Genomic DNA, 16,483 nt, shown 5'->3' with positions numbered 1-16,483 from the left:
TCACAGTTAGTGTCTGCTTTATTTAAGCCTAGATTACCAGAGTGGGTGGAAAGCTGGAGCCATTTCCCAAGGAGGAAATGGAAATACTGCACATTTTCAGCATAGTTAATTTATAAGTAGATATGCCCAAGTCAAACTAAAAGTGAATGAGCCCAATTTGAGAAATTTAAGCAAAGCTGTATTACCTTTGAGCAAACAAACTGTGTATATTTAGATACCCACTGTACCTTTCCTGATGGAGCCATTTGTTTGTTGTGAAGTCCTTTTCCCAGAGATGCATTTTTCTGGAATGAGCATATCATCTGAACTGAAACTTCTAGATGGCTTGCCACTTTCAACTTCTTGAAAGCAAGGTGTGTAGTCTCCACTGTCCTCCCCTTCATTATTATTAATGCTGTCCTGCGCAACTATTCCCATGACGTTGTCACTTCTTTTCAGAGTCTCATCCTTGCTACCATTAAGTTGATTTTCATTTTCATCTGGTGAAGAAGTCAAGTGAGTTGTTCTCCTTTCCACGCATGTGTCAGCACGAAGTAGGTCTTGCACATTTAACAGAAGGTCATTTGTAGGAGATTCCCCGTCATCCATTAGAGCGTTTCTATCAATTTGTATCCAACTTTTAGTCAAAATGATTCTTAGCTCTAAAAAAAAAAAAGTCAAATATATATAATAATCAAAATCCAAGTACTATTTTGTCCACAGAGACTCATTTATTTATTTATACTTAGGTATCAGGAACGGTCAGAGTAGATCAGCAACCTGAACTGGGGCAGATGCATTGCCCCTGGTAGTATGCACCCTGCCTCCAAACCTCATGTGCATGTGGCCACCCCGCTGCTGCTGCTGCTGCTACCTCCTTCTCACATATTTATCTGCTTAGGAAGGCAGCCAGGCTGACAAGGAGAAAAGAGGTGGGTGAAGCAAAACACTGCAGAGTGTGGTAATCTGGATTCATTAATTCTACCTCCTTCAGCAGTGGCAAGTTCTCTTCCCTTTGTACTTGTCCTGTTTGAAATAGCAGGATATGTGAAGCAAGCTGAGAGTCCTAGTATATGCCACTCATATTGTTCATTTCAAACAGGTCACTGCAGAGAAAAGAGGAGCTTAAGGCCAGGGGGAGCTTCCCTAAGCAGCAACAGTGGTAGCAGCTTCCTCACCCTCCAGCAGCACTGGAGGAAGCAGTGGGCTGCCACTGTCTCTACCCTCTTCCTACTTGTTCTCAACAAGCAGAGTGAGATCAGAGAGCCAAGTGAAGCAGCTTGATAGGCAGTGGGCAGGTAGAAGATGCAGGCCACTCTTGTCACTTTGCTACCCCTCCCCAACTCATCGACCAAACAACCACCAAAATGGCTGCATCAGTCAGACTCGTGGCTAGAACAGACTTGGCTCATTTAGACAACCTCTTATACATTAGCTTTACTTCTACACATGGTAAACACAAGATCTGCCTGTTAAAGTGGTGACTGTAAATTGGGATTTCCAGATTCAAGAGGGCATCTGGAAATCCCAACTAGAATGTGCAAACCAGTTTCAAAACCTGGTTTCAATCTCTGATTATACTGGGAAGCCTGCTTAACATCATCTGCAGTTAGCACAGTGCACATCTAATAGTAACCCACGATTAAGAGGGAGAGGGAGAGAGTTACTTGTACTGGAGAACGGAAGAAAGAGGAAGAGCAAAGGATCATATGAGCCTATGGCATCCTCCAGATCTTCTAACCATGGTTAAGATATTGAAAGCCTTACATCTATGCCGAGTCAAAGCAATTCATATCGAGGATAGTTGAAAAACCCACATATTACTATTGGTCTTTTGATAACTGGTGATCACAAACTATACATGTCTAGTTCCTTTTCTAAATGTATGCATATATCCTATTGTACATGGATGTTTATATAATCAGAAGGTAACGGGAAAGTTACAGTTTAGGATTTTTAGAAATTCTAAACAACATAAACTTGTTTCATAAGAACATAAGAAGAGCCCCACTGGATCAGGCCGAAGGCCCAACTAGTCCAGCTTCTTGTATCTCACAGTGGCCCACCAAATGCTTCAGGGAGCACACAAGACAACAAGACACAACCTGCGCCCTGGTTCCCTCCCCTGCACCTGGCATTCTGAAGTAGCCTACTTCTAAAATCAGTAGTTTGCACATACCTAACATGATTTGTTACCTTTGATGAACTTTTCCTCCAGAAATTTGTCCAATCTCCTCTTAAAGGCATCTAGGCAAGATCACTATTTCATTTGGCAAGGAGTTCCATAGACTAATTACGTGCTGAGTAAAGAAATATTCTTTTGTCTGTCCTAACTCTCCCAACCCTCAGTTTTAGTGGGTGTCCCCTCGTTCTGGTGTTATGTGAGAGGGAAAAGAGTGTCTCTCTATCCACTCTATCCATCCCTTGCATAACTTTGTATGTCTCAATCATGTCCCCCCTCAGGTGCCTTTTCTAGACTGAAGAGCCCCAAATACTGTAGCCTTTCCTCATAAGGGAGGTGCCCCAGCCCAGTAATCATGAGGCTTTCCCATCTCCTCCTTCCTGCTGCACCCCATCTGTCCTGCCAACAATGACTCCTGGATGTGTGGAAACCCTCTGGAACAGCATTTGGGGGGGCGGGGGGAGAAATCTGTAGAAATCCAAGAATATACCATGCAGAAGTAGAAGTGCCTTCCATTTGATCCACTAGATTCAAGTCGTGATTTTGTATTTGTAGACCAACACTCAGAGATGCATTGAACTCTATATTAAGCAGATATAGTATGGTTTGGAACCTTATTTTGTGGTGAACTGTGAAGACAGAAGGAAGCTGATCTTAATAATATCACACGCTTTATCAGCGTAAGCAGTACTACCAGTGTAAACAGTTTGTAGCAGTGCTACAAACTTGAATAAGACATGGTTTTCTTGCTTTTTCAGGTAATGTTCTTCTACTGATATAATTTTGAACTGTATTTACAATGGCAGGTTGCTGAACTTTATTATATTAATTATAAATACTACACTGCTACTAAAAACATTATGAAGCCATTAAGCTTATATCTATTAAGCTTCAAATCATTTTTGAACTGTGAATAAAGTGTTCCAAGGATGTCAATTTTCTAACAGGACATTGCTACTCTAACATTTAACAGATCATCTTTTGCAAACTTATACCATGGGCAAAAATCAACATTCCCACTGAAATGTAAATCCAATAAAACATAAAAATAAAACTGTTTTACTATTCAAAGTAAAATGTAGCTTCTTCAGAAACAGAACATTGTGTTTCATCTAACAAAAAATTACAGTTAAATATAAGATAAGATAAAGGTCACATTATCACAACAGTCACATTATCTCAGCAAACAAATGCTAATCCACACAAATGTTTTCCTCCTTACAAAGATATGCGCCAACCACAAGAGTGTCATAGACCATCACATTGTTTTCAAGTGCTAGACCATTGTTTACTTTTCTCTTAAGGAGTATTTCACTTTGTGTTTTAGAACCACCAGCCAGGAAGATCTGCACCAGGTCTGGCTGTTGGGCACGAGTGATAGTCTATCTGCAGATTTTTCATTCTGGCTCAACACGGGTCCCCCAGACTTGCATTGAGCCAACTCAGCTCCACCTGAGCTGCATTCTGGTCCCTTCTGGAGGACCTTTTGAAGCCCCCAGAGGCAGCGTGCATCTGCACATGCCTATGCGAGTATAAGAATGGCCCAGAGAGGCAAAAAAAAACACGCCACTTTTGGTTTCCCAAGGGAAACTGGAAGTTATGTGTTTTAGCCATATAAGCCATATAAGGCCTAGGGAAGCCCTTGAAGGGGGCTCAATATCTGCGGAAGATTCATTTTTCAACCCCCGCCGATACTGAAAACCGCAGATAATCAAAACCGTAATTTTCAGCCCTGGGGGTCCCCTACGTAGGGGACCTTCGGAGGGAGAAAGATCTCCTTCAGTTGGGGGGGGGGAGCTGAGAACAGATCCCCATGGATACTGAGGCCCCATCTGTACTTAATTTAACAGGGGATTAATTTGCTACCTTGTACTGTATCTTTTAAAGGCAAAAGTGTAGCTCATAGCAAGTCCAAAAATTTGTACAGAATTCACTGACTTTTCCCTTAGAGAAACAAAAACTTGGAAAGGTATGAGGATTTTACATTTAGAACCCACGAGCTATCCAAACAGGTCTTCAACTAGTCTGACTCAGAGGACTGGGCATCTCAGCACAGAACCAGGGATAATCCAATTAACTTTTTCAGTCACTTCAGTCAACCAACCATTTATTAGTTTAATATAGCTTATTTATTAACATTATTTTTATCCTGCCTTTCTCCCCAAGGGAGAATTATGCACGAGAAGGTTAGAGTAGATAGAGAGATGCTCTTTACAATCTCACACAACACCAGAACCAGGGGACATCCACTAAAATTGAGTGTTGGGAGAGTTAGAACAGACAAAAGAAAGTATTTCTTTACTCAGCATGTGGTTGGTCTGTGGAACTCCTTGCCACAGGATATGGTGATGGCATCTGGCCTAGATGTCTTTAAAAGGTTATTGGACAAATTTGTGGAGGAAAAATCCATTACAGGTTACAAGACATGATGTGTATGTGCAACCTCCTGATTTTAGAAATGGGCTATGTCAGATGCAAAACAGGGCACTAGGATGCAGGTCTCTTGTTATCTGGTGTGCTCCCTGGGGCATTTGGTGGGCCACTGTGAGACACAGGAAGCTGGACTAGATAGGCCTATGACCTGATCCAGCGGGGCTGTTCTTATGTTCTTATGTGAGGCCTCAGCATCCTAAAGTGGTTGCTAAGTCATTTGAAGACAGTAGACATGTTTATCTTATTGTAGTAGGGCAGGGGTGCTCACACTTTTTTGGCTCGAGAGCTACTTTGAAACCCAGCAAGGCCCAGAGATCTACCAGAGTTTTTTTTACAATGTTCGCGCCATCATAACATATAACATTTATGTGTACAATGTATGTTGGTGTACCTTGAGCCCCACTGAGTATAACAGGACTTACTCCTGAGTAGACATGCCTAGGATTAGGCTGTGAGGCTGCAATCCTAGCCACACTTACCTGGGAGTAAGCCCTATTGAGTACAATGGGCCTTACTCCCGGCGTTTCCTCCCAGAAGCACCTGAAGGGGGGGGGTCGGCACTCCGCGATCTACTCATTTTGCCTCTCGATCTACCGGTAGATCGCGATCCACCTACTGAGCACCCCTGTAGTAGGGGGATTTTTGTTTGTTTTAACACTTTGAACATCTTCTTCCTCCCCAACTGACTGGTAAACAGTCCTGGCTCTGTGCCAGCTCACTAAACTGTGAAGTCCATCTGATTTCCAAGAGTGACAAATTCAAGTAGCTCAAGTGACCCCAAGACTCTGTCCACAAGCATAGCCTGGTTGAAACCCACAAGTTATATCTTTACAAATTCTTTGTACAAAATATTGCAAGTAGTTTCTTAAAATCAAAACTAAGACATTTCAACAGCAGAGCATGAGGAAACACTCAGAGAAAGCATATCTCAAGGGAGTAGCTCTGAGCACTTTGCAGGACAAACAAACCATGTATTATTCAAATACTTTTCAGAATTTATCTTCAAAAATGTAAGTTGCAAAGTGGGAGCACCTACTGAATAAAAGAGAAAAGGTAACAGCACAATCCAATACAGCCTACTCAGAAGTAAGCCTCACTGAGTTCAACGGTACTCAGTCCCACATAAATGGGTATAGGATTGCAGCTTAAGATGCATCTAAACTGTTTAGTAAAAAAAAAAACAACTAAGGCACACCTCTCTCTCTCACTTTTCAGGCAAGACTGTCCCTTAAAAAAATTTGACACAAAAGTACAATACTTTAAGGGAGTGGGGAAAAAAGTTTCTTCAGGCCCCTGACAGTTGATGACATGGTTCAGGTTTTAGACACTTCCTTGCAACAGAAGGGGAAGAAGGAACTGCAAACAGAGTTAGAGGCTGCATGATGGTAAGAAGGCCAACCCAGAGAAGAATCTTATCCCTTAGAATTTTCATTTCCAGATGCAGTGAATTACAGGCTCCAACCCTGGGTGGTGATAAATTTATTACCTATTTCAAACCCTTTTAAAATTGATTTGCAGTTATTTAAGAGAAATGTGCTTCAGGTAAGATTGAACAAAACACATTGTCATGAGCCCAAAGTCCAAGCAAATAGTTGCAACTGTGTGTGTCAAAGGGGGTCAGAGTAAACTAAACTACTTCTTGAAATTTAATTCCAGATACATAGCATTTCACAGTTGTGAAATATAATCACTGTACTTTGTAAGCATGAGAGGATTCTTCTTTGGAAAAGTAGTGTGGTTAATTCAAATAAAAGCTCTTCTCAAAAGCTCAGAAATATGTAGATGTATCTTGTTAAGATACAGATTATCTAGATCATTACTACTCTTCTGCTAATTGAAAATCTTGTATTTAACAACAAATTTTCTAGCCAAAGAAAGAGCCTCCATATAATTAGGAAAATTTTCCAACCAGGCTTAACATTTAGCAATTAAATAAATCAACCATCTGAGATGTGCTTTGCAAAGCTTAAATATCACAACATCCACAATAAGCAGGCAAAGGCTTTCCCATTCTTTTTCACAATGGAGGAAAGTGAAGCAGAAATATCTAAATGATAGCCTAATAAATCATGTACTTAAATATCTGGGGTTAAAGAAATGCAGCATATAAGTTTGTTTGTGTGTGAGTGTGAGTGTGTGTGTGTGAGAGAGAGAGAAGATAAAACGGTGCAGAGTTTCAGATGTTAAAATGAAGAATTTTTCATTAATTTACAGACTGAACCCCAAACTTGTTACTTCCTGAAACAAGGAAATAGAATAAAGACAGGTATCCAGTTTGCCATGGAACACTACATTGCCCTAGTAGACAGCAAGATATTGCTCAGTCATTTGTCTGTTCCTGGGGATGAATGCGCGAAGGCCATCTCCTGAGTACAGTATGCTGATGATGTGCACATTTAGCCCTTTCCTCCCCATGATCAGTGTTTGTCAGCTGGCCAAGTGCACACCTCACTAGTATGCTCTCATATATTTGTCTCCCTGGAGAAACAAACAAGTTGAACAGTGCTGTCCTATGTAGACAGGTACAGAATTGTTTGGAAAAATTGTTTGCAAAGCAAAGTTATATGGACAGATTCAATTTCCTATGAAATCATTATTATTGAGTGGCTACCATAACATTGATTTTAATATAACTCCTTCCAGAACAAAAAATATTCTTTTTATTTGAAAACTGCATTGCCTAAAGAAATAAGAGATCCTGAGCTGGATCAAATGATACCGCCTCTTACCTCCCAGCTCACCTATTGTATCTTTCTCAACTCCATAGACAGACCAATTATATGGTGTCATTATGTTCTAAGAGGGAGCAACTGACTGGTGAGAGAGAACCAGGAGATAGAAGCAAACAAGTAAAATCCTGTTAGGATCAGAATTGCCTCTCCTAGTATTCTCTTCCTCTTCCCTCTTTGGAAGAACATTCTTTATTGGGGTGAGGTGCAGCTGTTTATTTTTGTTTCCTTTTTTGAGTTCAGTATTTTCACTCCCAGATTGGCCTTTCCAGCCACACTAGACGCTGTGCCAGAACCACCTTTCAGAGCGCGATACCATAGTTTTTCAAGACTGAAGGTTGCCAATACATACATATTTTAAAAGGCTGCTTTTCAATCTGCCTCCTTCCATGCCTCTTTTCTAGTATCTTTACTTATGAATCCATTTTTCCATGGTTTTCAATTTTTCAAGTGTAAAGTTTGTTAGGGAACGGTAGCATTTTATGAAGACTGAGAGCCATGTTTTCTGGTTAAAAAGTAGAAAACTTTCTGTATAATAAATACATTGATAAAACAGATCACATACGGGGGGGGGGAATCTGCCACAACGGACCAAAACTGAGGTAATAAAAAAAAGAAACAGTCTGACCAAAGCAGATAACTGAAAAGCCTAGCCTGGCTCTTTATCATCACTGTAGCTACCACAGGGCATCTACTGGTAACTAAAGAGCGAGGTGTCAAAACTAGATAGCAATTGGTCCATCAAATCATTCTGACTTCATGATTCTCAAATTTGTTAACTGCTTTGTATTGATTTCTTATGCTTTCCATAGAAAAGGCAGAAAATACATTTCAAAAATATTCTTCATATTTGTCATTAGCAGTCCAGTGAAATTATTCCAGAATTTTACACTCTTAAAAAAAATGTAGTTCTTGGACATTCAGCTTTATCATCTCCCTCCTTTCGCATTACTCCCTCCAAAATGTTTGCAGTTCTGAGGTTAGCCAATTTAGTGTAACACTTCTTGCTGAACAAGTAATGGCTTGTTAAGTGTATTGTTCAAGTCATCCTGTTACATAAACCAAGATGAACACTTTACTTATCAGCAAAGATGAATTATCATACGCAATTCCCACGAAACCTATATAGCAAGGCAGCTACTGCATAGGACACAGTTACCAGCAATTTTTGTCTACTTGGAAGAATGGAGAATATAACCATCTAGAACAGTGGTTCTCACACATTTAGCACTGGGACCCACTTTTTAGAATGAGAATATGTCAGGACCCACTGCAAGTGATATCATGACCAGAAGTGACATCATTAAGCAGGAAAATTTTTTTGACAATCCTAGTCTGCAATTCTACCCACACTTAACCCAGGAGTAAGTCCCAGCTACTATTGTTAAAAGAATACACAGAGTAACTTGTTACAAGTACAGATCTGTAACATTTCCCCAAATGCAGTCACATACCATGGTAGCACCAAGTCTAATATATTAAAAATAAAATATTGAAATGAATGGGGACCCACCTGAAACTGGCTCACGACCCACCTAGTGGGTTCCGACCCACAGTTTGAGAAACACTGATATAGAAGGATTCTAGATTTCTACTTTTCTACCAACTAATATTGGGACTTCCCTCATGGGAGGGAGGGATATGCCTTCCAACTAAGCAATCTGGTTTCTATTGATCTCATACCTACTGGGTCCTAAAAATTAATCTCCAGCTTTGCTAATATACACATAACTCTTTACTACTGCCCTCTCTTACAAGAGAGCTAAATGTTCTGACAAGTGTTGGAGATACATCCAAATAATTCTTGCTGTTTTATGTTTTCAAAAGGAGAAGAGACATGTTCTTTCACCCCAATATGGCTTACTGTAACCTCAGATCTTTTTGTATCGATGGGGTTTTTGTTCTGGAATCTGTGCAGATACAAAAAACGCACATGGTCAAGTCTACTTGTAAAATGAGGTAAAATTGCGGAAATTACATAAAATTGTGTGAATTGCGTAAAATTACATAAATTGCGTAAAAGTGTTCTGAATGGAGGGCATGAAGTGAACAAGACATGAGTGCTTCAGAGATATCTGATTCCAGATTAGATTATGCTAGAGCAGGATATGTGGAGTTTTTGTAGAGAGTATGTGGAATTTTTTTCCAGAGTACATTTCAATCTACAGTTGGTTGAAACTGCAGGTACATGTCCCACAGATACAGCAGGCCCACTTTATTGCTATTCATTCCACAATTATCCTCTTAGGGTCTCCTGCCATTATAAACTATTTGCTAAAACAATTATTTTTATTTGGTTCTGATAAAGTTATTATGCAACTATTCTCTCTCTCTCCCTCATCAAAGATATGATACAAATCAGAAAAATGTGATTATAGATTGCAATACAAAATATAACCAACAATATTGAACATAACGGGGCTTACTTCTTAATAGACATGCATAGTATTACAATGTTAGTCTTCTACCTCCATGACAAAGTGCTAGAGCTTGTCGGACATCTGTTGCTTCATGCACTGATGAGAGAGAGAGAGAGAGAGAGAGAGATCTCCCTTTCTATACATAATGAAATTCAGATTCAAGGCTTGACAAATTGACCCCAGTTTATACATTTGCAGCAGATACTAATACATACATTTCCTAATCCAATAATGCCAGTTGAATGTATCAGAAGAAAAATCTCAGAGTGCTATGATTAAACTCAGCATGTGTGGCTCTGTATCAGGAAGCAAAACATATACAGTAGGATCTGCAGCAGCTGGAAAAGAATCACCTTATAACAGATTTGCTCTGTGTAGGATTTAACCAAAAAAGGATAATTTATACTGCACTGTACATATGGATAAGTAAAAAAACTGAAGCACACAATATTTCATGCTTTTATAGTCAAAATACATACACAATGCCACCTTCATCTAAGAATGAATAAAACAATAACCAATAAGTCACTTTTTATAAAAAACAGCAATTTTTCTACAAATTTCTTTTACAGGGTGGTGAGGCAAGAGTTTGGGAAAGAAGAAGATTTAATGTTGGGATACAAATTCCCTTTCCAGTCCTACTTTCCAACAGAGATAATTGCCACTCAGTGTAGCTGTCCCACAGGGTGGCCTCATTAGTACTTTCTCTCATCATGAGATTATAGTGTTATGTACAGTTTCATTAGTAAACATTCTCACTATCAGACAAACTTGCATCTTAACTGTTTATGGCAGCTGGTTGCCTCTCTCTACAAAAGAATGTGTTGAAAATTTAAATACTCCTTTCTAAGCTCTTTGGTAAAGCAGCTTACTTCCTTATCTTTTCCCTCTCCTGCTAGAACATATAAATCCTGAGCATCCTTCAGAGTGCAAAAAAAAATAAATCAGATTTAAATCTAATTGTGCTAGTAGAATAATCTTCAAATGTTGGTTAAAAGTTAATGCTGGTTAGGTGCAGATATAACACTACTTGCTTAATGCTAGTTATGGGGCTGTTTTAGGTAAGGTTTAAGTGTACTGTTTTATGTTTTTATGTTGATTTTTATGCCAATAAAGGAGGAAGGAACTTGTAAAGAACAAGAAGTGGGGGGGGGGGAGCATGAGTCTCCAAGGTCTACTCCCAATCTCTTAACCACAATCACTAGGTCAGCAGCATTATGGCTGGTTGGACTTTGGAGTACAGGTGGGGAAAAATTACACATTTAACAGAAGACATGGTTAAAACTATTTGAAAACTGGAAACTGACTTGATAGCTAATTATTAGAAAATGATCAAGAATCATTATTTTGGCCATATATTATACAGTAGAGTTCTGATAACCCAACACTTTTGGAACCTTGGTGGTGCAGGATTATCGGATGTGCTCAATTAACAGGTGGTACTATCCCACCCTCAATGGTCCCCCATCAATACAACAATAGGATTGCTACTTACTTTACTGCCAAGTTACTCAAGTTGTCCTTGAACAGCTTCTAGAGATTGCCTTGAAAACACCATCACCAAGTCATGACGCTGTGCCAGAACCACCTTTCAGAGCGCGATACCTTAGTCTTTCGAGACTGAAGGTTGCCAATACACCAAGTCAGATGCAAAAGTAATACAAGGTTGGGAGCATGCTGCCAAGCTGGGAGTGCTCCTGAACAAAATACAGCCAACATGTTCTGTGGAACACTTGGATTCAAGACTACAGGAGTTTTAGGGCTCAATCCTGAGCGTGCCCTCAGCTGGTGCAAGTCCCCTGCGCTAGCCAAAGAGTGTCATGAAAGTTCTGTAAAGCACTTTTGCACCTCTCAGGGTAGATAGGCTGGCGAACGGGCGTGCACCGGCCTCCTTGTGCCAACGTGAGCCCCGGGGCCCAGTAGGTTTGCGTCAGCAGAACTCAGCTGGTGCAGGAGTAGGGGGGATGGGGAGGGCAGGGAGGGCGGAGTTTCGGGGTGGGAGACAGGTAGTGGGCATACCCAAGGGTGGGCAGGCAGAGAACGGGGCTAGGATCCCACACTTAGGATCCCAGCCCTGTTCTGCTCAGATTTGCACCACTAATTTCAGTGGCACAAATCCAAGTAGCCCCATTAGGGCTGCTGCTGCAGCTCTCCCCAGGGTAAGGAAAATTTTTTTCCCATGCCTCCGGTCAACCCCACTGGCCTGCCTGTTCCAGCGCAAATTAGGATTGCACTGCCCCTGTACTATGCAGGTTTGTTTTAAAAATTAGACCATTACCAAGTGTTGCCACCTCTTACTCAGAAACTAACTGAAAAATGGTAGTTGTTGCTCCTTTAACCCATTCTTTCTGCAGTCCTGTTGTCCACCCCCTACAATGTGTTGCACAGAACAGATCTTCACTCACGACAGGTGAGTGAAGAAACAAACAACAGGAGACAAGACTGTAGCTGGGGGAATGGGCAGGGGGAGCAGTTGCCTTTTAAAGTCTACAGCTGAAGCAGGAGAAAAGGCAGCAACAACTGGTTTTTGCTTTTTAAGCAAAAAGGGAGAGGTAAGATGACTAACAACAGCTGATATCCCAATTGAAGTTTCCATTGTTGGAAGCTCCATCTGTGACCAGACTCTCCAGGAACAGAAAGTGTGTTCCGTTTGAGCCAAGACCCCTCACATAAGCTGAATGCTCCATCCACTCATGGAATGAGCGTCCAACAACACAAGTGATAATCAGAACGTATCCAATATTTGTGCTGTCTGTCTTCATAGCTGACTTTTTCAATCTGTGATGAAAATATCTGACAGGTCAATATGTGACTCTTACCCAACCACAGTCATTCACCTCTCAACATACTGTTTTCTGTTTCAACATTAATATTTAAAGAAAGTAGCACTTCAGTTATATTTATATTTCAGTTGTAGGTGTTGTCCTTTCTCTAAATTCCCATTGAAAACAGGGTTTCTACACAGATGGACTGTCAGAAACATTTCTGATTTCCCACTGTTTTGTCTAGCTAGGCTTCAATACAATTATTTTTGAAAGATGTCACATAGAGTCCCAGTAAACAAATCATTTCTTGAGAGGGCAAATATTCCAGTATTTAGCCAGGAGGAAAGTGTTTATTTTCATTTTTTTTTTAAAGTATTCAGACATTTCTCTGAAACCCTAGATTAATTAAGATTAATTTTAATCTTAACTTTCTGAAAATTAAGGCTGTAACTTTGGGGGCATATGACTTCACATGCACAAATGCTTCTCTTCCCCCCCCCCCTTTGCCAACTGCATGGAAACAACTTTAAGACCCCTGGTGACTGGTAAAATAGGAAGCGTTTTATTTGGGGAGGGGGAGGAAAGCGGGAAGGTTTGGAGATCGAAAGGGGGGAGTGGAAGAGGGAGGGGGTTGAAAAGAGAGATTTCACTTTGATGAGAAGTGATCCCAGGCTGGGAACTAGGGACCAACCAGACAAGGATCAGCGAGGGTTAAGGACTGCAAGCTGAGCATGCTCAGTACTTGCCAAATGGGGGTTGCAGTCGAAGAGCTTTGGAAACAACATGCAGTGAAAACAGAAGGCAGCAGCCTGGGAGTGGGGGGAGAAGAGGGCGGGGCGGCAGCAGCCACTATCGCAGCTGAGCAACTCCCGTTTCTTCTGCTTTAAAAAAAAAGCGCAGACAAAAAAAGAGCTCGTATTCTGCCCAAGGGTGTGACTGTATCGCTGCGAGAAGACATCCCGCTCTCCCCTTCAGTTCCTGGCGCCTCCCTAAACAGCCGCGCCGCACAGTTTGAATAACACTGATCTAGGCTATTTTTAATATTTAGCTATAGACTTTCACTCAGATTACATCAGGAAACAAAGATGACTATTCACTTTATAAATAATTTAATTAATAGAAAGATGAAAGGTCAATGATCCCTGCTTTATAGATTTCAGAGCCAGGTGCTTTGACCCAGTACTATATGAAACCCAAAGCATTCTGATCAATTCTTGTGAGCTCTTTTGCTATTTATTTCAAGTACACCTGAATCTTTTTTTAAGGATGGAAATCAGGACACAGTCTCTAATAACTAAGACAAATATTTCAGCTGACATCCCTATGGATCAAATAAAGACATCAGATTACCTTTTTCTTTCTTTGGAAGTCTACCTTAAAGACAACATTATAAAACTCTTGATTTTTAAGAATCAATTTAGTAAATGATGATTTTGGTTTTCACAATCAGTTCTATTAGACAAAGGTTTGGCTACTTTAGTCCAGACTCATGGCAATAGTTGCACCTAACTTATAGCTCTCTAGTATAAGAAATTTGAAAAAGAGTGATTTCACTTACTAGTTCTTAAAACAGTGTTTTGGAGAAGAGATCCAAGAAGATAAGTTTACCTGCAGCAGTAAACAGGGTGTCTCCAAAAAGTGTGCACACATTCTAATAAACTCTAATTCATACATACTTCCGGGTCGGGTGGGGGCAAAAAGTAGCCGTGTGTGGAGAAAGCCAACTTCTGCTCCCCACTGTAATGGAAGATCAGAAGATCATCAGGTGGATGATGTGTTGACAGCAATTCCCATGTTTTGACGGCTGGCTGACAGCTCTGGGAAGGGCATGGCTGGCTCCATAGCTGTAATCAATCAAGGCCAATGGAGTCTCTGATGGACACCTGAGCTTCATTTGATCTTGATGGGACTTTGAATGGACATGGACTGAAGAGATGGCTCACCTGAGCCTAATTTGGACTTAACAAGGGGCTAACAAGGTAGCTCACAGGTAAGCTACATTTTGGATTATGGGACATCCAAGGATAAAAGGCAGCTTCAGAAGGAGCCCAGGGCTAACCTGACACGAAGAGCTACACCCTGACCGAGACCTACAGGACATGGACAGACCAGGACCCTCGGGAGAAAGGAACTGCCAGGACTCTGCTGGAGGGGACACTCTGCTGGAGAGGACACAAAGGAGGGACTCTGCTACAGAAGACTGGACTGGGAAGACTGCACTGTGTTCTGGAGACTATGGACTTGGACTGGAGGTTTTGGACCTTTACCCACTGAGTTTTGGGGAGGGAAAGCCTTGGGACAAGAGGACTTGCAGGGAATAAGTGTATGTGTTTGTAGCAATAAATTCTTGTTAATTGCTATAGATAAGGAGTTCTGTGTTCATTCCTTTGTACACCACAGCTGTTCTTTCTAGAGATAAAAAGAGGGTGTTAATTAGCCAAAAAGCGGGCATTGGGAGACCGAATATAATTTGGATGGGACAAATTGGTGTAGTGGGCAGGATTGCAAGACACCCACGCCTCCCCAAATCCCCATGCCGGCCTAGCTCAGCCAGTGCAGGCTTACCACTTATGCCAGCCAAGTGGGGCTTGTGCCAGCCTCCTTCCTCTTCTGGTGGCACGAAAGTGCTTTACCTGCACTGGCCCATTTCCTTTTTTGGATTGTGCCCTCAGTCAAGCAACTGCTTCTGTGTACACTGTATGCAGCATATGCATGGACTACTGTATTCTAGCATATGTATGAATTATAGTAGTGATTTTCAACCTTTCTTATCCCACGACACACTGACAAGGTACTAAAATAGCCAAGGCACAACATCAGATTTTGGTAATTGACAAGGCACACCATGCTGTTCACATTCCCCAATGAACCTACTAATAAATGACCCTCCCCCAAACTCCCATGGCACACCTGCAGACCATTCAGAGCACACCAGTGTGCCACAGCACAGTGGTTGAAAATGACTGAATTACAACATAAAAAGTTTGATACTATGAAGTGTGTACACATTGAGATACCCTGTATTTACTGTTTACTACAATATTTTCCTGTGCGAATTTCTTTAAAAATGCCTCTCATGGTAATCAAAATACTAAAATTATAATATAAAAATCACGATTGGTAGTAGGTTTTGTTCTAGGTGCTGCAAAAATTAGGTAAATGTAATAAAATCCTGCAGTGCACAACTGCTAATGCTTTTTTTTCCTTGAATAACTTTAGAGCCAGGCGACCAAATTAAGTGTAACTCCCCAGCACAAATGCAGCCATGTCAATACAGCACACACTATATCCCATGAGGGAGTTTTAAGCTGTGAAGGCCTCCTTGAGGTAAGGGAATATTTGTTCCCTTGCCTGGGGGTAAACTTTTGCTGCTTGGTTAGGTCTACTTGGACCTGCACTAGCTATTTTACTTGCACAAGTCCGAGTGGATCCAGGTCAGTGCATCCAGGTCAGAAAGGATGATAGGATATTGGAGGAGCTGCTCCCATGGATGCTGCCCCCTCCCTAGACTCGACACCTCCCTCCCTGCCCCAGTCTTTGCCCTATTCTTCTCCCTCCCCATTTCTCCCACCCACTGTTCATCACTTGCACCAACTTATCAGAACTGGGGCTTCTCCAGAGTCCACTGGTGCATGAGCATGGCTGCTTGCCACTTGTGGCAGCCCAGCTATGTAGAATGGCAGATCACATTTTGCAACTGCCATAAAGCACACCACACTACCATAATGCATGTTTCTGTGGTGTACCAGCTCAACAGGATTGGGCTCTTACTATTTTTGACTAATGTTCTCCTTGATCAGAATGTTATTTAGCTTTATACACTTAGATCTAAACTTCAACTGGTATTTTTAACTTATTTCATTTGAATGGCAGATTCCCATGCTGTATCACAAACTGCCTTTGAAATTTCATTCATTTTCAAAACAACTTTTATCATGTGATATATTCAAGAAACACAATTTCAATTACCTAACA

General features: G+C 41.1%; 1 protein-coding gene across 2 annotated transcripts in view; it reads right to left on the bottom strand.

The window, feature by feature from the left end:
- Nucleotides 1–16,483, bottom strand: part of CNST (consortin, connexin sorting protein) — a 55,137-nt gene that overhangs the window by 32,097 nt on the left and 6,557 nt on the right. The window contains exons 1-2 of one of the 2 annotated variants that reach the window (XM_066617699.1): nucleotides 11,239–11,324; nucleotides 228–641 (exon numbers count right to left, since the gene is read on the bottom strand). In XM_066617699.1, the coding sequence (XP_066473796.1) occupies nucleotides 228–588 (361 nt within the window). In that variant the 5' untranslated portion in view covers nucleotides 589–641; nucleotides 11,239–11,324. Of the gene's footprint in view, nucleotides 1–227; nucleotides 642–11,238; nucleotides 11,325–16,483 lie in introns of those variants that run through there. The other variant, XM_066617691.1, reaches the window with a different exon arrangement.

Source organism: Tiliqua scincoides, chromosome 1 (assembly GCF_035046505.1).
Source record: "Tiliqua scincoides isolate rTilSci1 chromosome 1, rTilSci1.hap2, whole genome shotgun sequence".
Lineage (NCBI taxonomy): Eukaryota > Metazoa > Chordata > Lepidosauria > Squamata > Scincidae > Tiliqua > Tiliqua scincoides.
This window is presented reverse-complemented; position numbering and strand designations above follow the sequence as displayed.